The 24975-nt window shown below is 33.0% G+C and overlaps 1 protein-coding gene across 1 annotated transcript; it reads right to left on the minus strand.

The window, feature by feature from the left end:
- Nucleotides 1-5437: 5437 nt before the first annotated feature.
- Nucleotides 5438-24965, minus strand: LOC146138885 (E3 ubiquitin-protein ligase XIAP-like). Its single transcript, XM_083394722.1, has 19 exons — nt 24873-24965; nt 24572-24689; nt 23550-24056; nt 23058-23214; nt 19684-19860; nt 18659-18771; nt 18180-18223; nt 17192-17285; nt 16470-16528; nt 15106-15188; nt 13326-13511; nt 12371-12485; nt 11319-11472; nt 10112-10211; nt 9406-9595; nt 8210-8322; nt 7557-7669; nt 7404-7451; nt 5438-6616 (listed from the first exon to the last, which is right to left on the minus strand). Exons 1-19 carry the CDS (start codon nt 24963-24965, stop codon nt 6420-6422), a joined length of 2661 nt encoding a protein of 886 aa, XP_083250848.1. The 3' UTR covers nt 5438-6419.
- Between the last annotated feature and the right edge of the window lie 10 nt (nt 24966-24975).

Here is a 24975-nt window from a genome sequence, read left to right on the forward strand (position 1 = left end):
CCAGTGAGGTTAACGCGCTTACAACCAATCAACTGATTTTTTGCCTAAATTATTAATTATATCGCAAAGTGTGATAATAATTTTTGCTCAATGCATCATGTAACCTCGTAAATTAAACCATAAATTTAACGATACCATCCGATGTAAGCTGAAAATATTTTTCAAGTGCCTTCGGAAGGTAGTGAAAAACAACAACAAGATTTAGGATATACATATTTGAGCAGGTTATAAGCAAAGCCCACTTCGAAATATAAACGGTACAGTAATTTTCCTTACAATTTTCTCGACGTGCTTATTATTAGGTCACAATGCGCAGCGTATGCTCTCTATTATATAATAGGCCTATTGTTTTCATTTAAATGTCGTTGAGCTAATTTGATGGACTCCAGCCATGAGACCAAAATAAAAGCGACATCAATGTCGTAATAAAACACAATTCGAAATAAGACAAAATAGGACTAATACCAACTCATCTAATAATATTAACCCTAACCCATTTCCTAATCCCACCAATTACCCACAAAAAAATCCAAAAGTTACCAAAAAATCCGGTGCAGACTAGGTGGCCCAAACGTCGATACTAAAACGGCCGATGCCAGACGCATGTCACCCGATTGCCACATACCCTCTCTTCGCAGTTTCAGGCGGTATTTTGTCCTTTTAGGCCCTAATTCGATGAATTTAGAACTTATTCTCACAGGTATAGGTCTTTATTCAGACGATTTGGATCTTATTCTGTCCTGGATATTACTGCGTGGCTTTATTAATATTTTGTCGTTGGGCTTATTACTTAGGTATAATAGATTTTTCTGCTTTAGGTTTTTATTGTTGCTTTTCAGGTCTTATTAGTGTGTTCCCAATTTAATTACGACTTTAGAGGTAAAAAAGCGACCTTAAAGCTTGCAACTTTTTACGTGGTTTCTGTGCAACCTTACAGATGTAAAGTCAATGACTAACGTTTCTTTCTAAAGTGAAAGATTTTCCTCGTTAAACCCAATGTCAGCCCATGCATTTTTTCGCGCTTCAGGTTATTTTTTTTAATGCAGTTGTTTATTTGCGCGTAAGTTGCCCAAAACAGCCAGTTTTTTCGAGAAACGCTTGTTTTATGACTTTGTAGTGTTCACCTTAAGGTCCCTGAGACTCCTTATTTCTGATTCCTGTCAGAGATTGCTAGCATCGACCAAAGAGATTATATTATTATAATCTCTTTGCATCGACCCAGCACTACCGGTTTATTAGCAAAAATAAAGCCGACAAGAGCCCCACCTTCGACTCTTCTGCGAGACAAAACGAAAAGTTCAAATTTTATGGCCCTCCCACAAATTTTCGGCTGGCTACGCAACTGAAGGCACAGAACGAAGAAAGAAGGAGGCACAACGGCAAACCACGAAAATCGAGGCGTTTATATTTAATTAAATTACGTCAATACAACGTCACGTTATGACGTTACAAATTAAACCACCTTTCTCTACCGTGCGAAGTTTGTGGAATTGTGTAAAACTCAAGTTCCTTTGGGAAACCTAAATACCACTGGGATATAAGTAAAAATCACGGAGTGAACTTAGTTTTGTATGCCAGGCTGACAAGCATCATACAAGCGTTCAATTTTTATTTTCACATACCCTCTTTTCTTCCCATGTTTTTAGGTGTTATTAGGCCAATAAGATATCATTTCGAAATAAAACGTAGGCAACGAGTCTGTAGGGCAGATCATATTTGTGAAGTTGCCGACTACTAAGTGCTGTTAGTTTATCTTGCTTATTACATTACAGAAGGTAGAGTAGAGGGAAAGCAAGAGAGACCAAAGAAAGTTAGCTGTGGTCTCCAAGAAGAGTCTGTCTCTGACGAAGAGAGTAGATACAGTGCATTTAAGACAGTGGTTCTCAACTTTTTGAGCGCGACCCAAATCGGAGTTTTATGAGCATTTCGCGATCCAAGCCTCAAACATTAAAAAATGTACTTTTTCTGATATGCATGAAATAGATAAGACATAGCCAACCAGATATAGTAGCCTACACAGTTCTATGAAACAATGATTGATGTATTTTAGTGTGATGGGTGAAACTGAATTTTTTTCCCTTATCATATCAGTGTGGCTTGTTTGGTGACTAAAAGCTTACACCAGTCTTAGCAGCTACTGTAGTTGGCTATGGCTAAACTGTAGTTGGCTGCCATCAAAACGTTCATAAAACCACTTATATTGCAATAATCCAGGTCACAGATTTGAAGCCACGTGAAAAGCTTATGATGCAATAACTCAGTTATGATTGATTAGAAAACATTTGAAAAATGAAATAAAAATTGTTAAGTTTGCCCAGGATTGAATCACCATAGAGCGACCCATATTTTGAGAACCACTGATTTAAGCAGACACAATAAGAAGGTGATTGATGCAACACAGCAGGTATGAGTCAGTCGTTATAAACAAACCTACAGAGCCGCTACAAGCCTATTACCTGGGCTCAAAACACACTTTTGCCGTGTGCTTTTCAAAAGGACTTACAAACTACTAAACCTGTGCTGAAACGGTTTGCAAGGAGCATTGCTTTATGCTAACTTCTTTGCCGATCTATAATTTAAATTTGGCGCCGTAATTGGAGCCAAAGCTACTGGATATGTTTTGATGAAGCTGGAGCCAGGGCCATTGAATATGTTTCAAATGACTCAGAAGCAGGAGCCGAACCCAACGCTGTATTACTATGGCTTCGCAGTCCTAAACACAACAGTGGAATTTTGCAGAATTTTATTAAAACGCCACACAAGCCAAAAATATATTACAATGCGATAAAAGAAATAGGTTAAAATTATGTTTTCCACACCAACAATAACAGAAGAAAACCCAAATTAGTCAAAAAATGGAAGCAAAGTATGTATAAAAAAGAAAATTCATGTAATTAAACAGAAGTATATAGGCGACAATGCTCAGCAATCATGACAGTTTCTAATCGTATTACTGCCTAAACAGTCTGTAGTAATATGTACTATTACAATGCATAGGAGGCTGATAAAAAAAGGTTCATTGCAATTAGTTTAAACACCTTTCAACAAGTAACAATTCCAGCATTTTAACCGGTTTTAAAAATCACTTCAATATATAAGGCATTACAACATAAGAGTGGGTAGGAAGAATAAGGAAAATGTTTTTAATTTACTTTAGTAGTCAAAATGTTGGAACATGTACACAGAATTGATTAAAATTTCAATATTACAATAAATGTCATTTTAATGGTGCTGATCATGTTATTTACCTGGCCATAAAAACAGCTGCAAACGTGTTAAATACTTGTACGAGGTTTTATTATTAGAGCTGTTAAGACCTGTGAAAAGCTCACTTAAATTCTTAATTTTGTCCAATAAGCTGTTTAAAAAAGATATTATTACTTGTAAGGGTCACTACAGTGGGCTGTTTAATGTGCAAAGTGTTGACACCACTGCAGCAAAACAAAGAGAAGTTGCATTTCACAAATGACAAATTCTGCTCTTTTTCCGTAACAGAACAAATTAAAAAAAAAACCTAACAAAATCTGTTTAAAAAATTAATAAAATTGTGCATTAACAAAAAAAAAATATTAAGTTAAACGAAGTCGTTTAAAAAATAATTACTGCAAACAAAACATTGCTTAAAGGCAGTTGCAATTAAAACCAATATAGAAACAAATTGAATCCACTTTTGAACATTTGAAAATTCTAGTTTGAGTTTCACCTAAAAAAATATATACATAAAAATAAAATTAACACTCCCCAATAAGGTAAGGCAGGTCATAGCTGCTTTAAAGAATAATCTGATAAAATCATAAAACTGCCTGTGTTATTATCACACTCCTGACTAAGCCTAAACTTTGTGGCTGCTTAATGTCTGTCAACCTTGCAAATGCAACCAGGTTGAATGTACCAGTTGGCTGTTTTATCAAAATGAACACGTATGCATGAACATAACTGTCCAGTTGATACGCTCAAGGCCATTGGTCAGTGTTCTTCGGCACATAGCAAAATTGTTCTAGTAAAGCATGATAGATGTATTCAGTTATTTGAGAAGATGCAAATAGACACAGTTTTTTTTGTTTTGCCCACAAACTTAACAATGAATATAAAAAAATGGCAGGAATATTTTGTTTGTCATTGACACATGTGAATTCGAGGCAACCCAATGCAAACGGCACTTGTACATTAAAACAACATTTAAAAAATAAAATCTAAATTTATTTAACTGATACACATCAGATAAAGACTTGTTTAGTAGAGAAGATTACGCTAAGGTAAATGCCTTATTATAACAGTACAACCTGTATACTTTTCTTAATTTCATGTACTTGAAAAACTCCTCTCGGAAATGTGATGAAACTTACCCTTACGTTGTAGTTCTGCAAGTAGACTTACTTTTTGAGACTACTGTGCATAAAGTCAGTATTTTTTGCATAAAAATTATGCACAACTAGCAAGACCTTAAAATATACTGGCCTTTTATTGCTAAATGCTAGTAAAGAAAACATTATATGCCTACACTGTCTTTTCCAATATTTTATACTCTTAGGCATAAGGGGAAACATGCATAGCATTCATTTTCTAACAAAAGTGTGAAATTACCTAATTGTTTTGCATAATTATACTGCATAGCTGGGAAAGGCCATAAAATATACCTGCCTTTTATTGCTAAATGCTAGGAAAAAAATTGCCTACACTGCCATTATGAATAAAAAGAAACCACACAGTAATAACTTCATTTTCTAACAACACGTAGTTGTATTAAATTACATAGATTTTTTTACATAATAATCAAAGGCTATAAAGTATACCAGCCTTGATTGCTATGCTAGTAAGGAGAAAATGTATTTTATAATTTTGGGCACAAAATAAAACATAAAGAGCACTTTATTCTTACAAGAGGTAGCTATGCCATTTCACAGAAAACTTTCTTGGCTAAAGTTACATAATCAGCTTTACTGCTATATGATTGAAATATGTACAGAGCCACAGCTTTGCATTTCACAATAAGTGTGCTGGTGACTGATGTTAACACAAGAATGTTAATTGTTAACTCACTCGTTTAATACAACGTTTGCTTTTCAAACTACTGGGCTTTGCGACTTTAACACTGTAGTAATACATACAATATAACTGGTACTAATAAATACAACCAACTGAATTACATTCTTCTGGAAAGAATCTTGCTATTTTATTGAAATTTATAGCAGCGTGGAAATTAAAAGCAAACTGAAGGTGCATAGAAAATAAAGAGGTTTTAATTAAATAAAAAAATAAAGAATATTCAAGTAGTGGCAGTGTGTTGATTTAGTAGTACGTTCAACTAGAAATTAACAAAAAAAGGTAAAACTCAACTTAGAACAATCCAAGCAGACGATTGCTTATACCAGTTAAACACAATAAACCGACAAACGTAAAAAAAGAACAGAACTCGACAAAAAATGAAGCAAAAAGCTCCACCAATGAAACCTGCAATGATCCACCACTTTGCACATTTTTTAAACAGCCCACTTTCACAGTTGGTATCGTGGTTTGTTTTTTATTGCAAGTAAGATTCATAGTTAAAGTGTGATGTTACAAAACATTTCAGCACAAACATCTCCTTTAAGGCCAAATTTTAATTGAAAAAGTTAATAATTTGATAATACATTGCAAAGCCAAAAAGGTCGAGTAGATCGACATCATCTTGATTAAGACGTTTCGATACGAGCTTGTATCATCTTCAGTTAATGCCTTAATCAAGATGATGTCGATCTACTCGACTCTTTTGGCTTTGCAATTTATTATCAAGCTACATTACAGGTCCGTGCATAGTGTACCAAAGTTGACATTGTTATATTGTTTTACTTGAAAACTACCAGACTTTTTATTACCTAATTTAGGAAATAAAAAACTTTGTATATTTATTATGGACTTTTTGTTAAATTCACAAGTTATTGCTTATATTTACTGTAATTCAGCTGTGCTAGGATTGTGATAAAGTAGGTAAAATAAGGTTTAATACATAGTGTCCAACAAATCAGATGGCAACACACTTGTTTTTGTGATTTTAGTTACCAAACCTGTTTTATAAACGGTATTTTATTTTTACTCTTAAACAATTTAATTCACTTTTCTTGGTCGGAAAATTAAGAACTTATTCCACCAACCTATCTAATGTATTTAAAAAATGCTTTTTCCGAGAACACTTCTATAAGAACCGCTCACTTTGTTTAGATTTCCTATAGTATGTTTTCCATGTTGTGTTTTAAGGCTGTGAACTATTGTCAGCGTGCAAAAAAAAACAAGCAAAGCATAACTAAATAAAATGTTCACCCCCAAAGATCATTCCAGCAGGGAAAGCCAAACCACGGAAATATTTCCGTTAGTTTTGTGTCATCCACATGTCTTTAAAACACCGTATTTACATTTGGCAACTGTGGAACCTACTTCTCTTTTCACGACATGTAAGTCCTGATGGCTTTGTCGATCTTTTTGCGGCACATCGGGCATTTCTTGACAGAGGTGGCGCAGTTATCGCAGCAGCAGAGATGTCCGCACGGAACGAACACGATGTCGGCCAAACGATCCAAGCAGATCTTGCACTTACGTTCTTCTTGTAGCTCGCGAATGCGATCTTGCATCGACTCCGTGTCTAAACAACATCAAGATGTAACAACCCATATAACTGAAGAAGTAAACTTTAGTGCCTGGAAATAACAAAAAAATAGGAAAAATATATAATTTGTTGACCAGTGTAATTACTAGGGCCATTTTTATTTTAACCTAATTTTTTTAACTTTATTTTTATCAAATTTTAACTTTATTTTAACCTAACGAAATTGCTTGTTTGTAGAGGCTACAGTTCTTCCTTGAATTGATGCCAGTTACCCAAACATAATATTTTGTCGATTTCAGACCATAATGTAATATTTTGTCGCAAAGTCCAGGTGTTTTCTGGATTTCAAAAGTGCGTCGTGTTTTCTGGCGTTAGATTTAGCTTGCTTAGGTATTTTTGTCTTGTCAGTAGACTATTCCTAAGATACAAACAGTTGCGATAAAAGTTACTGCTGATCAAAGTGGGCATTGTTACATATTTCCCGCTTTTATGGGTTGATATGGTTTAATTGTGTTGCAGTTCCTGATTTACAATGCTTCCACGACGATTTTTACAAAAACTACTCTCAAAAATTTTGTCAAAAGCGATAATTTGACAAATTTTTATTTTATTGAAAATTTTGACTTTATTGAAATTTTTAACTTTATTTTAACCTATAAACTTCTTACAAACAGTCCCCTGGGTGCTGAAAACAACTTTATTCTTTGATTTTTTCTAGTATTTGACAGTTATGAAAATTATTGTTGTGACACAGTAAAAAGTCCAATACGGGTTCGAAAATAGTTAAATTTCTCCAAAGTCCCCCGGTGTATAAATGACCCACCTCCACTTTGCTCTGCATCCATTGGTTCATTGGAAGTTGAAGGGCCTGCTGTAATATAAAAAAACATTACACTATATAGTAAATTTTTAGTATTTGAAGTGCAAATAAATATGTCCACGTTGCCATAAAAGCTCTATAACCGTTTCTATGTACCTGGTGAAGCTGGGTTGGAAGCCTCACTGTCCGAATCGTTAACCTCACTTTCAGCTGTCAGGTCACTCACAAGATCTTCAGTTGTCCGGTACATCTCTGTTCGGTGGATTCGCCTGGCAAGTTATTAAGTATTCTAAAGCTGTTTTTAACTTTACAATTAAACGTTTAGTTTATGTCGATTATTATCATATTTTCAGCTAAAAACCTAGTTTACTTCGAATATTAACATTAATTTTAGTTCGTTGACAGATATAGGTTTATGAGAAATAAAGAAAAATACGTAAACACTGCACAGTACACATACATCACAGGTGTACAACTGTGGTCAACGGTAACAGCTTACGTATAATAGTACCGTAACAAAAACGACTTCAAAAGTGCTGTATCATAATTGGTTGCTTATAAATTTTTCATTTATTCAGTTAAAAATAACTATAAAGGAGACTAAGTTTGTTAATGAAACGCTAAAATATATTTTAAGTCAAATACAATCAGCAAGCCAAACTATTAGCTAAAAATAATTTTAGTGGAATTTAAATAAATATAAAAAAGTAAGCAAACGTTCCAGTCATAAAAAAACTACGATTTTTGTAATTACAAAAATTCTATATTCACAAATCCAAATCATTTTTTTTGCTTATATAGATAAACACCTCTTGACAACTTTCCTGACGAGTCTATCTGCAAAGCCTAGTTCCAGTGCAGCTTTAACGATGTCAAGTTGCATGGCAGCGTTCACTCGTTCTTGCTCTCGACGTATTTCCTCCTGAACATAACACATCATAAGTAATAGCAAGAGCAACTGAAACTAAAGTTTAATTAGAAAAAAGTAAGAACGTTGAACAAAACTAAAATGTAATTCTAAGGTCTATTTGTTGTGCGCCCCACTCATTTCCCGGCAAAATATTTAATTAAAAAATAATAGTAGAATTCTAGTAAATTTCTTATTAAAGGATTTACAAACCGTGCATGTAATAAATCGGTCAAATATACGATGTATTTAGGCTACGGTTTCCCTGACCTGTCGGTCTCATTGGGCTGTTAACCTAGGCTTGGTCCTAATTTTGTTTCAAAATAAAACTGTTTCCAGTAGTTTTCCTACCTCCTTAAATACTTTTCAATATAGAGTTTTAAAAATTTAAAATACGATAAGTATCGTTTTGGGAATAGTTGACTTAAGTTGCACATGTAACTGAAAACGTTCATATACCCTTCTGAAGTCGTACTGGCAAACGATAACGCCACCCATATGTTACTTCGGTAAGCCTCTCTGTATCTTGTGTAATAGCGAGTGCATTACATTTATAGTCCGTAGATGATTTAATGTTAACTTTTGTAAAAAAAAACAACTTTATTTGCTTGTGAAATTGCTTGGAAAGTGAACCAAAACCTATAAGTTACTTGTGTGTTGTTTCAGCAAACACTGCTAGAATTTGAGCCTCAACAAAACGTTTTATGGTCAATGGCATATTATATGGATAAATGAAGTATATTCAAGTGTTTTTTTTTGGCTATTTTTATGCCAGCCATATGGCAATTGAATTTCAATCCTATAAAAATCAAGAAACACGGTTTGTTGTATGTTGTTGTACATTTGTGAAATTGCGAAAAGAAATGTACCTAAGCCTATAATTTAATTGATCTGTGTGCTCTTTCAATGAAGTTAGATTTTGAGTCTCAAAAGAGTTTTTTCTAAGTTTGTTAACATGTTTTATGGACAATATGTAGCAATGGATCTTTTTTGCAATATTTTGGGAAAGAGCTAGTCCATTGTTATGTCAGCCACATTGCAATTGAATTTCCATTCTTATTAAAACCTAAAAACAAGATTTTGTATGTTGTTTTGAACCTGTGGGTCGATGATTTGTGGGGGCGGTGTCGGGGCCCGGTTCGATTGGCTTCCAAACTGGATCCTGGTGCCCCCCTGGGTCGGGGGTACATCGAAGGGACCCCTGAGCAGTGGCCGGGGTAAGTTGGGGAACATGGAAACCATTCGGTGGACAAAGTCGGGGCCTTTGCGTTGGAGAAGGAATTCACAACTGGGAAAGGGGAGGTAATTAAAATTAATGAAATATCAAGAGAGCAGGTGGATTTCTGGTAGTAAAAAAACACAAAAAAGTACTAAAAAATACCAAGAAAATGTAAGAATTTCAAAAAAATTAAAAAATGCAGCTACTGTATTTTTAAAACGCTAACAAAGCAAAATATATAATAAAATTGCAAGAGGGAGTGTATTCAAAATCAGAGAAAATCTCACAAAAAATACAAAAAATTACAAGAGCCAGTGTATTTAGAAAAATGCAAAAAGTTAAATTTATAATATAGGAAAATCTGTAAATGAAAATCGCGACAAATTGATTGAGGAATAAATGATTGTTAAAGACAAGTTGAGTAGGATTGGAACTACAGACCATCTAACTTACGTTAGGAACCACTTTGCATGTTTAGTTTGAAATTTGACTTTCATGGCAAAGTTAACATTATTTTTACATGCCTAGACGAGGGGTTTAATGAGGGGTTTGGGTGAGATTCGAACCGGCGACCCTCTAACTTACGTTGGGAACCACTTTGCGTGTTCGGTCCAGGGTTCGTCTTGTGGATCCCAGTTCTGCAAACCTCCGTTGCAATACCAGCACTTCACTCGGTCGCGTTCACCTTCGAAATATAATAAAAAAATAATACAAGCAAAATATCAACGTAACACCTATTTACAGCTTATTAAAAGTTGGCAAAGGCACATCAAAAAAGGTACTGTAAAAATTAAAAAGAAATACTTTTAGGAATGGTAAATTTATTTTTATACCCAGTGAGGTACCGTAAGTTAGAGAAAAAAGTATGTTATAGGTTTAATACTATACTTTAATTACCAATTATTTTTATGTTATGTATATTTATTTTTCTATTTTTTTTTTAATATAGTTTGATGTTATATTTAAAATGTAGAAAAAAAAGAGGATAAGTTAAAAAAAAACAAAAAAAACACATGGTTACAATTTTTTTATTTTGCATATTTTTTAAATATAGTTTTGTATTTATTTTTTTTTTAATTCAAATGTACATGAAAATCAACAAAACTTTATTAAAAAACTTTCAAGCACAAATGACAATACCAAAACAAAACAGCATCGTAGGAAGTTTTTATATTCTAATGAAAAAAAAAATGTACATTGTACATTAGAGTTGTTCAAAAAAACACTTTTTTGTCAAATTTCAGTGGGGACCCCCTGGAATTGTTAAGCTGCCTCTAAAAACCCCACAAACCAAATGTGAGCACGTTTAGTTCAGTATTGACCGTGCTACGTCAATTTGAAAATTCAGATTTGGGCTAAAATTAAAAAAAAAAATTGTCCTTCCCCTAAAAAAATTTTTTTTATTTTTTTTTTTTGATTAGCCATAAATAAACCTGTTTTGCAGTAAAAAAGTGAGTAGTCATGGTACAAATGTCACATTTCAACAACATTTGTTAGGCTGTTATGTATGAAAAATGGCTTTTAAGCACAGAATTTTCAAATTGACGTAGCACAGTCAATACTGAACCAAACGTGCTCAGATTAGTATTGTGGGGTTTTTAGACGCAACCTAATAATTCCAGGGTTAAAATTTGACAAAAAAGTGTTTTTTTGAACAACCCTATAATGTACATATATGAAATAGGCCTGGTTTATGGGAGCCAAAAATTTATGGGAGCCAAAAAAGTACCGTCGTTAAAAGTTTAAGTACCCATAAAAGTAAAGCAGGTAGCCAACTATAAAGCCTATTTACCGAGATAGAAGAATCCAGCTTTTGATATTTGCTGTGGTGTGGCTTGCACGTTGTTGGCCGACCAACGCTCGTCAAATGTTTGAAACCTTGAGTCTTCGTTTCTCATGTGAGGACTCACCGGGTATTCGCATGGGAACATCGCGCGAAGATCTTGCTGGAAAAAATATATAAAAGTTTCGGATTATACAAATACTCTATTGATTTTGAAGCAAAAAAAAAACAAGTAAATAAAATTTCCAAACTTGAGATTAATAATTTAATTACAGTCTTGTTATTTCTCTTCTGTCTAACATACCATTAGTCCTTGAAAAATCAATCTTTTGTATGTTTACCACTTAAAAAATGAATTGTAGTTTTGACACTTCGTTTTTTTTTTACAAATTTAGTCTTTAAAAAAAAACAATTACTCCTAATATCCCTGTTATTCGAACTTTTCAGGTTGTTGAAAATTACTTTGTAGTCTTGATATTTTTGTTATGTCTTAAATGATGTAAAAGTGGGACGATACAATGTTTGGTATGTCTACCAGTTAGACCTTGTTGAAAAACTTTGTGATTTTCTTGTTATTTTTACCTTTTTGATCTTAAAAAAATAAATTTTCTGTTATTCTGCCTGCTAAGTTTGTAATTAATTTTTAACCTAGCTTTTTAGTATTTCACTTGTTTATCTTGTAATTAAATTTTAAGCTTGCTTTTAGGTTAAGTTATCTGCTAAGTTTGTAATTAATTTTTAACCTAGCTTTTTAGTATTTCACTTGTTTATCTTGTAATTAAATTTTAAGCTTGCTTTTAGGTTAAGTTATCTGCTAAGCTTGTAATTAATTATTAACCTAGCTTTTCCAGTTTTTCGCTTGGTTATCTTGTAATTGAATTTTACCTTTTCTGTCAGCTTACGGCGGAGCTGGTCAACTTGGCAAGCAAAGTGTAACATTATTTTTGATCTTTTTACCTGTTCAGCTTTGTAAAAAATAAACTTGCTTTTCTGTTATTTCGCCTGTTCACCTTGTTATTACATTTTACCCATTTTTTGCTGTTATTTTATTTTTTGTTTACCCGTTCAGCTTGTGGTGGATCTGGAGGTTCGGTGAAAATCGGCGTTTGCTGAGGAATAGCGGCCCTCTCATCCGATGTAAGCGGCACATTGCGAGGCTCGTTGTTTTGAACCAACCTACAAAAAATTATGTTTTAAACGACAAATAAATTATTGTTAAACTAATCACACAAATAAAGATGTTAAACATTAACAAAGCTAAAATACTTTAAATTGCCAAAACAAAATCATAAAAATAAGATAGTTTATTTGTTTTTTTATATATTAATTAATTTTTGGTAACCTTAATTGTGACGCTAAAATACATTTAGCCGCTAAGTAAATGAAATGTGCTTCTTACTTGTGAACTTAATAGCTGGAGGTTTAAGTTACACGCAGTATCAAAGCCCATGTAAAGTAGGTAAGTGGTTTATAGATATTTCGAATAAACCTTAAGATAATGGTTTGAAGTTGTAGTTAGACGTAGAATGAATATCAAAACCCATATAGAAGTAGATATCATTTTATAAACTTGTTGAATATTCTTTAGACAATGGCTTGAAAAAAGGTTAATTAAACGAACACAGAATGTCAAACGCCATACAGAAGTGGCTATCATTTTGTGAAAGTTTCGAATAATTGTTAAATAAATGGCCGGAGGTTGCAGGTAGTACCAATATCAAAGCCTTCACAGAAATGTGCCAAAAGGGATTTATTTTGTTTTTCCAGTCAGCCTAAATGTAAGAGCCAGAGCTAAAAAAATTAATTGTTTTGTGGCTCCCCAGTCCTGATAATAAATTCACCTATCATCGCATCCTGATAATGTAAGTACATGTTGTAACAACTCAATTTAACTCTAACGAAATGCAAATCCAGCTTACGACACATTTTAAACGAATATCTCTTTATAAATGTTATTCCAAACTTTCCAACTAATCGCTACTACCGTAAGGGCTTTTATATTTTTGTAGTACTCACTTGCAAGTGGGGAAGTGTCTCCTGTGTTCGGACTGTACGCTGTCGCCGTAATTCCAGTTCCTGAGCACTCCTCCGCACGAAAAGCACTGGACGCGATCCAAGTTTCCCAGGTAGAAGAATCCAGATCTGGCCAAGTCGTGTGTCGTCACTGTTGGAGCGTCAGTTGGGAAATGCTCAAATGTGCGACTAGTACAAAACAAAAAAGTTAGGTTTTAATCAAATTGAAGTGCACACAAAACAATTTTGAATACTACAATTTTTTACATTGTAGTAGCATTAACAGGGCTGCCACACACAAATGAAAATTACATTAAAATACAGCATCACTTGCTGTGTTTTGGTATAATTCATACAAAACATTATTACCACTAGTTTCAACAAAATAACAAAAAGTTAAAAAATTGTTTTACTGCAACACTCTCTAAACACATAACTTAGATGCATGTATAATAAATGGACTACGGATAAAGGTTTTTCAAAGACTGTTAATATGCCAAATGCCAAATAATTTAGAGGCAATAAAAGGCATTAGATTCTAAGACTTGTGGTAACCCTAAATTGACTGATAAATTGTAAATTCCTACTTAGTTTAAACTTTTCATCATTATTAGGTGTCTTGTTTTTTCTAAAGACCTACATGAACTAAAGCAGTGGTTCTCAACCGGGGGTCCACGGACCCCTGGGGGCCCGCAAAACATTTTCAGAGGGTCCGCGAAAACTTTTAAATATACCTTTATTAAATTAATTAACGCTTGAAAACATGCTTAATCACAATCGTGGTAAGTCATAAAATCACATTATACCATGTTGCAAATCGCATTTAGTATGACGTAACACTTCCATTGTGATGTAACACAGACATATTGTGAAATGGAAGGCAGCATTATTACAGCACACATGTACTGGATTTTAGTTTATGATATCTTTCGCAAAGATGACATGCGTCTAGCATTTTCAAAAACACAATCACGCGTTTCAAACTTTCAAGACTTACTTCGGAATAGCAGCAGCAGAAGTCACATTAAAATAAACGTGTCCTAAGTAATTTGGTGATGTCTGTTACTTTAGTCAACATAAGGTGCCCTACGCAGATATACTGAATTATTAAAACGAACTAAACCCAGTTATTACACCAGAAAATGTAAGGGGTCCGCGATTATTTAAAAGCATCAAAAAGGGACACGGTACAAAAAGGTTGAGAAGCACTGAACTAAAGGGTAGTTAAGGAAATGCTGGGTCAGGTTATACACAGCTACTGCAACTGGAAGTGTTCAATTAACCCACGCATATTTGGTGTTGTTCAACGAATCAGCACTCTCTTAGGTTAGTTGCTTTACAGAGGGGACACAATTTTCTGTTTTCAGTTTTTAAATATCTTTTTTATTGATAAATGGATAATATACAGTAATTTCCTATTGTCATTTCCATTAATCTGCTATTGCCTCAAATATTCTTTACAATGAAATGAGTATAAATTTTTCCTATTTAAATGTGAATTTACAATTTTTCTTGTATATATCGTGTAAATTTAAATTCTTAATAAATTACCGCAAAAAATCAAAAGGAAAATGTTTAACATAAGACTGAGTAACAGTGTCACATCAGGTTACACATTAAACGCAACCCCAATTGACAAGAATTTTTGAAATTTAAAAAAAATTCTGACATCAAAAATAAATTTACAGAAATTTCATATACTTCAGTTGCATGACATTTTAAAAAAATTTTTAAAGTGAGTACAACATAAACATAAAATCTTAATAAAATGAAATTAACTCACATTCTTTCAGATTCTTTTCTTAGATCGATACTTTTCAAGAAATGTTCATGATATGCAGATGCAATTGTTGCAAATTCAACAATCTAAAAATATAGAAAAAAGTGAAATATTGTTGTCAGGGGCATTCAATTAGAACCAAACAGGATTGAAAATACTAGAAGCCTAACCTTTACCTAAGCAAAATACATTACAAATATCAATACTAATATTATATTACTTATTTGTACAACATACAAAACATACCTAATTGCACAATTGTCTATCATTACACGGACATGTATATCACCATATAAATATTTTGCAGCAGAATATTTTGACAAACTAGCTATTCAGGTCAGATACTATTGGATGATCTTAAAAGATTATGCCAGCAAAGGTATCGTCAGTATATCTAACAAATTGCTAGAATTGCTAGCTTTTCTAGAGTGTTCTGCAGTTACAGATCAGGAATTAAGTCCATATAAATCTTGCAAGGGTCAAGGTGATTTCATTATAACATATTCAGTGCTACATAAATATTTACGATCAATAATTCAGAAACTAAGCCTCAAAAAAGAATTGGCTATTATTTTATTAAAAAATTACAATTTTTTTTTATATAAATCTTAATGTTATTTTAGTTACACAAATAGTGTTAACTTTCAATAATAATTAATTTATTACCATTTAACTTTAAACATAAATGTAAAAAGATGAAATACAATATAAAAAAGAACTGTAGTTTTTGTATTTTTTTAATTATTGTGTGTTTTTAAAATGACAGTTTGCTGAACCTGCTAGGCTATACACAGACAATTATTTTGTTGTAAAAAGGCTAAAAACAGGATCTGTCTGGAATTTTAAAGTATTTGCAAACAGGGAGGAGTAATATTTGTCTTTACAGTTCAATGGCATTGTCAAACAAAACGAAGCTAACAGAGCCAGGATTTTTTTTGTAATTTAATGGGCCATAACACACAGAAATATTCAGTCCAAAACTCTAGCTTGACGCCCCATAAAATTTAAAAACCTAAAACTCATATATGAAAGATGCATATATGAATTGATGTTAAATTGGAAAACCATCTCACGAAGAACATGCAATAAAATACATAAATGGCTTCCGAATTTGTTTTCAAATTTAAAAAGCAAAAATGCTTTTTGCAAAGAATTTTTTTTTTAAGTAATAAGTGCTTACATACCAAAACATTTGAGAACCGGCACAAGACTGTTAGAAAAGAGGGTGATAATAATTTTAATATCAAAAGCTTATGGAGTATTCTAATAGACAAAATACACTCAAATCTTACATCATACTTTTATCTCGGCAAAAAAAATGATTTAGAGTTTAGACATCCCAAACTAAAAATAGCAGTTCTATTTACCTGGTATATTGACGCTGATTGAGGAGGAGGTCTTGCAGTTTGGTGTCTTTGGTAGCTACCTAGAACCAATCAGTGTGAAAACCAGGTATTCTAACAGAACCAGTAAAATTCGGAGCCAAAAAGTAAACCACAAATCTAACACAGGAGATAATCGGAGCAGAAGTCGATAGCGTTTTGTGAACGTTTCAAATAATTCTTAGAATATTAGCTAAAAGTTGTAATTAAACGTAGTATGATTCAAAGCCCATACAAAAGTAGGCAGCATTTTTAACATTTCGAATAACTCTTAAGATAACGGTTGGAGGTTGTAGCCAGATGTAGAATGAATATCAAAGCACTTACAGAAGTAGGTAGCATTTTTGAAACGTTCAACTAAATCTTATTTATTTACAACAACCTGTGCTAGTGACAAATATTCTTATTCTTTTAACTACAGTCTCTAGCTGTTAAATTACCAAAAAAGACTATAATTGATGACAACCACAATGTTATTAAACTCTTCGCACTATCCAACAGCCTGCAAGTACAACTAACTAATGGTACGTGGCTTTGTATACCTAAATGAATTTAAACACAATAAAGCTGTCCTGAAATTTACAGTCTTCGAGTACAACTAGTTAAAATGTAACATAGCTTTGTAATCATGAAAGAATGTTAATACAATAATCTGTTCTAAAATTTATAGTAGTAAACTTCTGCTGATATTTAATAAACATAATTACTTTGTAGCAGAGGGTTTGATCTGGTGGTTGGTGTAGTCTGTGTTCTGCTTGGGTGACCGGCTGTTATTGGGGTGTTTGAGAAGCTAGGAGCAGTCTACAAAACAATGTACAATAGTAAGGTAAATGAAATGCAATTTTAGATAAGTCCATGAGGACACATCAAGCCATTTTGATTTATAAAAAGCAGTGTACATAGTTGATTTCGGTTAATAATTGGCTGCTTCATGACAGCATAGTAAGAACTCTGCTCATTTACATATTGCAAACCTATATTTAAATTATTCTGAAACCAATTCTAAACTAATTGTTAAATATTAAATTGTTTTCTTGTCATTAATTTCAAACAGTGTACATAGTGTCATTAATCATTAATTTCTAAATTTCATAAAAAAAAGCTTTTTTGCCAAATCAAGTATGCTCAAAAACATGAATACAGTAAAAATTATTTCGTTAAATTTATTTTCACAAATGAATAGTTGCAAATTTTAATAATAAAAAGTAAAACCATCCAGATTATGGGAATTGAATTTAGCAAAAGCATTATCAAAGGAACTGAATGCTCAATTACGGGTAAGTGTGTAATCATTTTAGTCATCAATACCATGGAAGGGAGATGCACTGTTTATAGACAAGAATAAAAAACTTTGCAGTTCAGGCCTTGTCATTAAAATTCTAACATAGGCTGTCGTTCTAATCGCAAAATCTTGTTGTAGATTAACCTATAAAATACCTTAAATATTATTTCAACAAATATTGTTTCAGTTAAGAAAAATGTCTAAGTTTAATAAATTCTTGCCAGATTCATTTTTAAAAATGTTTTTAGCACATTTTATTTGTTTTTTAGGCAGTTCAACATTTATATACTGTAGATTTCTTGTCATTTTTCAGACTCTGTAGCCTGCATTTTGATTCATTTTTGCGATTAGTAACAAAATATGATCTAATGAAATTTCTAAGTTTAATTTAATAAATAGTTAATGTTTCTTACCTGTGCTGTAGTTGGAATGAGAAACCTTGCAAGGCCACCACCACCTTAAAGCAATTGTAATTTTGTTTTTTAACACATAGTAGTAGTAGTAAATAAAAAAAAGTAAGTTTTATTTGCCAGCATAAGGATAAGCACAATATCTTTGATGTTTATATATTGTAAGAAATTTACCTTTCAAAATAGAAAACATTTTGTTGTAAAAAACATAGCTGTAATGCACAAATTAATTTGGTATCAGGCACTGATACCATCATGCAAGCTCCAATCTTACTTGGCATCAGGTATTGGATCCCATCCAATTTTATTAGACAATAGTACTGTACATATAAACTGTTTTTTACCAGTTAAAATAATAATTGAAAAATAGCTGCTTTGATAATCATGTATATTTTGTATTTAACCTTCCTGTATGGTAATGAGTTGCTGATTATTTTATCACAGTACCAAGAAAGTTGTGCAAAAGATGATTAACAACTCACCGATAGGAACATTGCCGCTGTCGCCTCCATGCGCATGCGCACAATCACTTCGGTGCCATCTCGGTGATTGGACGTCATCTCCCACAACCCAGTTCTCAACACACAAACCACAGCTGCAATAATATGGTGGGTTTTTAATAGAGATAGACCGATATATCGGTTTACCGATAATATCGGCCAATATTTGGCTTCTACCGATATATCGGTATCGGTAAACGTAGGCCGATACTTTGACCGATATTTTAGTACAAAAATATGATATATATTTTCCTGTAAAACAAACAACTTAAATAAAATTTTGGTTTTAGCATCACGCCAAGTTAATATACAAAATAATAGTTTAATAATTAATAAAGGTAAACAAACTAATACACTATTAGGAATTTATTTTAAATTACCGTAATTCAAGTTTTGAAAATTTCCCAGGTATATAAAAAAATCGGTATCGGTATCCGGTATCAGTTAAAAAATTGTAAAAAATCGGGTATCGGTCCAAAAAATGGATATCGGTCGATCTCTAGTTTTTAATAAAGGGATATTCAATACAAGGATGAAATGAGATATAGTGATATCTAGTTTAGTCTTTTCTTTGATAGAAGTTGAAACAAAATATGTTTTTACTTAAAAGTTAATTTGAACAAGCTCAAAAATTAAAATAGTTTTCTTTTGTATGTTTATTAGTAAAGTGACTATGCAGGCTTAGAGGTCAGCAAGTCGAGAAACGACGGAAATTGCCTGCTGCGTCCCGTTCGTAAAACTAGCCTGTGGTGAAGTTCAACGGTCACGTCGGGACCGTCGCTCTACCTACTAAACTACACAGGTTTAGAGGAAAAAAGTCAAGAAACAACCATAGCACCGTTGCCTGCTGTATTCTGTTCTTAAAAATAACCTGTGGTGAGGTTCAAACTCACGACCTCGGTCATACCGGGACATTCTCTATATATTAAGAGCTCATTGGGAGAAACTATAGCACAATCAGTTACCCTTGTGCGAAATTCTACTATTAACATACTGTTGTAACTTACCAAAAGCACTTTACTCTGTCTTTATAGCCAGTGTAAAAGAACCCGGAGTTTGCGAGATGTCTTGGATTCACTGGCACTTCAACTGGGAATTTAATGAATGTGCTTAGTCGGTATGACTCGTGGTATTGGTCGCCAGGTGCGATGTACACTGACCTTTGACCTGGGGGGTCACGCTCTCTGCAATACAAAAAAAAGGTTAACAATTCTACTATTCACATCATTTATTCTAACTAGCATAATCATTGTAGGTTTTATTAGACTTGGTAGAAGCTGTTAACTGTACTTTCCCTTAATTGTATTTTATGTGTCATTTACTTTTATTTCATGCTTGACTGATTCTTTTGCATGACTAATTTTATATGCATGAGTGATTTTGTACATGTGGCATTGTGCCAGCATGCTTGCCATTTATGTTAGTGCTGTCCTAATGTTATTTAGTTGGTGCTGTAGTTGTGTTATCAGGTGTTAGCCTTTGTTGTATGTTCCTACTTATATTTCTTTTAGCTCATCATTAACTATATGTATTCATTCGAATTAAGGATGCTTCATGTTAATAATAATAAGTTACCTAGTTGTTAAATTATAACTCTGTGCACTTGTGTGCAACAAGATTCTTCTCCCCATTGGTGGTTGCTTGAAGATAAGTTTACATGGTAGCAGAGGATGGTTAAAAAGCTGCCACCAAAATTTAACAATGACATTCCTTACTCCAATTGGAGAAACAAAATTGGCATGTGGCAGTTGGTCACACCTGTTCCTAAAAAGGAACAGGCAATTGTTGTTGTCTTGGAATCGTTGGAGGGGAATACTAAGGCAGAAATGGCTGCCTCAGAACTACAAACAGAGTTCTTGCACAATGATGATGGAATGGAGCGGTTGCTTGCTCATATGGATATTGCCTTCAAAACAGAAAAGGTAGATGAAGCATATGCTGCCTATACAAATTTTACAAAGTTTTCCAAGAAACAAGGTATGTCAATGACTGATTATATTTTGGAATTCGAACATTTTCACCACAAACTTACATTGCACGATATGAAACTACCCGATACTATATTAGCATTTAAATTACTTGATGGTGCTAATCTAGAACCAAGTGAAAGACAGTTGGCTCTCACAGTGGGTAGTGACTTGCAATTTGTAACAATGAAGTCTGCTTTAAAAAGAGTTTTTCATAATGCAGAATCTTTTCCATCTATTAAAGAAGAGTCCTATATTGGTGGCTCAAAGTTTTTTGTAAAGAAAAATACTTCAAGAAATAGCTGTAACAAAAATAAGCAAAATCCTCTTGATATATCTGGACGTCCAACCAGATGTAGAATTTGCGATTCTATTATGCATTGGGCACCGACATGTCCACATAAAGATAATGTTCAATGTACTGAGGAAATTGTTAAAAATTATACAGATGACGATAAATGTGAAGAGGTTGAGATAACACTGGCCACCAACTTGTCATCTAATGCTATATTTGTTGTTGAATCATCGCGGTCTGCCATATTGGACACCGCTTGTACTAAAACTGTGTGTGGAGAAATGTGGTTTAATTGTTACTGTAACTATTTGTCTGACGAACTCCGAAATAAAATTAAAATGTATAAACAGAGATGGATCTTAAAATTTGGAGATGGAAAAAAAGTCATTTCGTTAAAACAAGCTGTGATTCCTGCAGTTATTGCTGAAAAGAATATATTTATTAGGGTCTGCATTGTACCCTCAGAAATACCTCTTTTATTAAGTAAGGCATCATTAAAAAGGGCTTCGACTCAGCTTGATTTATCTAAAGATAAGGTTACTATGTTTGGTAAATCTGTTCAAGTTCACTTAACAAGTAGTGGTCACTATTGCATTGATATTTTACCTGATTTTAATACTACTTGTCAAAGCGATGATGTTTTATTGTTGGATAACTTACCTCCCGATAAAGTTCTAAAGTGTATGCGGAAATTACATGTGCAATTCGGACATGCATCGGAAGAAAACCTATCAAAGCTTCTTAGGAATGCAAAGGTTTGGAAAAGTGGTTTCACTAATGTAATTTCTGGCATGATTGATGATTGCGAAGTATGTGCTATTCACAAACGGCCGCTTGCGAGACCTGTTGTTGCACTTCCTTGGGCTAATGATGTAAATGAAACCGTGGCAATGGATTTACATGAAATTGAACCTAGTTTGTGGTATTATCACATGATAGATTTGTTCTCTCGGTTTAGTTGCGCTGTGATAATTAGAGGTAAGTCTGCTTCAGTAATTGTCAAGAATTTCCTAAAATACTGGGTAAGCATTTTTGGTGCACCAAAGAATGTTCTTAGTGATAATGGAAGAGAATTTGACAACCAGGAATTTAGAGATATGTGTTCCAAATTTGGAATAAAGGTGAAAACTACTCCGGCTTACTCCCCATGGAGTAATGGTGTCTGTGAGAGACACAATATGATACTTACAGACATCCTTAAAAAGTTAAAAAGTGACACATCGTGTGATTGGGACACATGTCTTGCTTGGGCGTTATCAGCTAAAAACTCACTTGTAAACAATAGTGGATTTAGTCCATGTCAAATAGTTTTTGGGAAAAACCCCAATTTACCGTCTATTTTAACCGATGGACTGTCGGCCTTAGAAGAAGGATATGGTACTGTTGGATCTCATTTGTCTGCATTGCATTCAGCAAGAAAATTATTTATAGTAGCACAGACTTCTGAAAAGATAAGACGGGCTTTGCGCAAACAGACACGTCAAACTGGACAGACTTATGATATTGGAGATCATGTATATTATAAACGAGATGAGCAGGCGAAATGGAGAGGTCCTGCTAAAGTTTTAGGACAAGATGGGGCAGTGGTTTTTCTTCGACATGGTGGGCAGTTTATTAAAGCTCATGTTTGCCGTGTACAGCCTTACCATAACACCCAAGACAAATCAATTGATCAATGGCCGTTGAACCACATTCACCTTCACCTACAGTTCCCAGTCCAACCACTACACATGATGACACTGAAGACTCAAGTGAGGATGAAGCTCCCTCAGATGACACTCCCACAACTCAAACACATCAGTCTGAATTATCTTTGAGCAAATCAGTATCAAAAAATAGAAACATTTTAATCCACAAAAATGTTAGAAAATAATACTTTATGATTTAAGCTTTGTTAAAAGATGAAATATAGTACTTTCATACATACTAAGGGATTGGTTTTCTCTTTTCTTATACTAGCAAATAAATTTGTTACCTAATGCCAAAAAAACCTAATTTATCATGTTTTAATTTTTGTGCTTATTTAGTACTTTTAAAGTTAATTTATAAAACTTAAATATAAAACAAGTTTTAACAAAAAATCAGAATAGGAATTATGTAAAAGGTATAACAAGCTTACCGATCGTAAACAGTTCCATCTACTACAGTTTCAAAATTTTTAACAAATTCAAATGGCTCAGATGTATTTATTTTCTTCAATGATATCGGAGAATATTCTTCTAATAATTCCTTTCTCCATTTTTGTAACAACTTTAATGACTTCTTGGAATTGGCAACTGATTAAAAAAAACAAAAAAAAACAACAAATTATAGGGTTATAATCCTCTAATAACCCATTTTTTAATTTTTAACAACTATAGTGACTCCCTTGAATTTGCAAAAAAAAAGTTAAAATTTAATAAAACTTTTTTGTACCGTTTGAAAGAAGAAATATTTTTTACAACCAAAATAATAGGAGTATCCCAATTAAATCCCTTAGATATAATTTATTTTAACTGCATTTTACCATAATCTAAGTTACTTCTTGGAATCAGTAAACTATCGAGTTAAAGTCAAAATAACAAAACTTTTTTAAAAAATATAACTTTAAAAAATATATGTTACTCCACACCTTTGCATCGTTCATTTAGGTACTCTTCAAATATTTCCAATTTTGTTTCATAGTAAGTAAAGTCTAGTGGGTCTTTCTTGAGCTTTTTAAGATGCCGCCAATTCCGTTGCTTCAGCATTATACAAAGATGCCCAAATACACGTCTGTATCTTTTCCAACTGATAACCTTTAGTTTTTCAAAATCACAAAGCGATAAATTATTTACAAGATGCAAAGAGGCAAAAAATGTTACACTACGATCGTCTAACAATAGCATTTCATGTGCAGTTTTAGTAATTGTCGCTAAAGTGTCAGTAAAAACTTCTAGAAAGTCAAACTTTATCATCTCCAAGCCCCATCCTTGCATTGAACACAACATGATATTTGTCGGCATTAAAACCAATGCTTTCAAAGATGCTTCAGTGAAAACTGGAGTCAAAAAGTTGATCGACTTCGCTGATTTCAATTCAACTTGTTTCTTCTGCAATTTGGTTTCTCTTTTCTTCCAAAATTTGTGATGGTCTTTAGCTAAATAAAAGCAATAACATCTTGCTTAATTTTGGCGTAACATCTATTGGTGCACAAATCTATAACACCAGACACATTTTTGTACTGTAATAACACTTTAGAATGATTTAAACATCTACAAACCAACTAACAAATAACAATACTTAAAAAACTTACACATCTTGATGATTACATTCGTTCTTGGGAAAATTAATGGGGGAATTTTAGTGTGCAAAAAAGCAATAGGGAAATTTTATTGTGGCAGGTAATGAAAATATTTTTTAACTTTGATCAGTCAATTAATTTAAAAATTTAAAAAGTTGAACATTTAAATAGAAATGCATCGCCTAAAACAGACCAAAAATGAATTATATTATTTGTTAAAATTTAGGTACATATACATTCAATATAAATACATGTATTTTTTAAATGTAAATATTGCAGACTGTAAAAATTATAACTGTACATACTTAATTACATCATAAGGAGTAGGTTTAAAAAGTGTCACGTTTTTCTCATTTCAAAAGTCCACTCACCTGTCTTCAAGTTAAACAATTTATCGTCATTGAAGTTAGTTTTAACATCCCAAAGATAGATGAATGGATGTGGCTTAAAATGGTAGTTTTCCAAATCATCAATAAAAATCACAGGTTTCTACAAGACAGCAGAAAAATTTGACTTTTAGTGATTAACTGTGATTTTAAAGTCTGTAGCACTTCAGTTTAATTGTTCTACACATATTTAACACCATTTTGCTTTTTACCCGAGAATAACATTAACTTATAATTACAATTGTGTTACAATTCCCTTTAAAGAGCAGACAAAAAAATTGCTAACCTTAATTTCACTGACTTCCAAATTTCCATTATTGCTGCTTGCAAAGACATTGTCCAACTTTTCAACTGTAAAAAGTACATTAAACTTTTCCATGTATTAAGCA

The sequence above is a fragment of the Ascidiella aspersa genome, chromosome 7, assembly GCF_963924565.1.
Source record: "Ascidiella aspersa chromosome 7, kaAscAspe10.2, whole genome shotgun sequence".
Classification (NCBI taxonomy): Eukaryota; Metazoa; Chordata; class Ascidiacea; order Phlebobranchia; family Ascidiidae; genus Ascidiella; species Ascidiella aspersa.

Bases quoted from the DNA above. Each gene is read 5' to 3' on its own strand.
- LOC146138885 (XM_083394722.1), bottom strand. From the start codon at position 24,965: ATGGAAAAGTTTAATGTACTTTTTACAGTTGAAAAGTTGGACAATGTC. The intron at 24,690-24,872 runs GTTAGCAATTTT...GCTGTCTTGTAG, and splicing joins TGGAAGTCAGTGAAATTAAG to AAACCTGTGATTTTTATTGA. The intron at 15,189-16,469 runs GTAAATAGAACT...CTATATTTTTAG, and splicing joins AATCAGCGTCAATATACCAG to ATTGTTGAATTTGCAACAAT.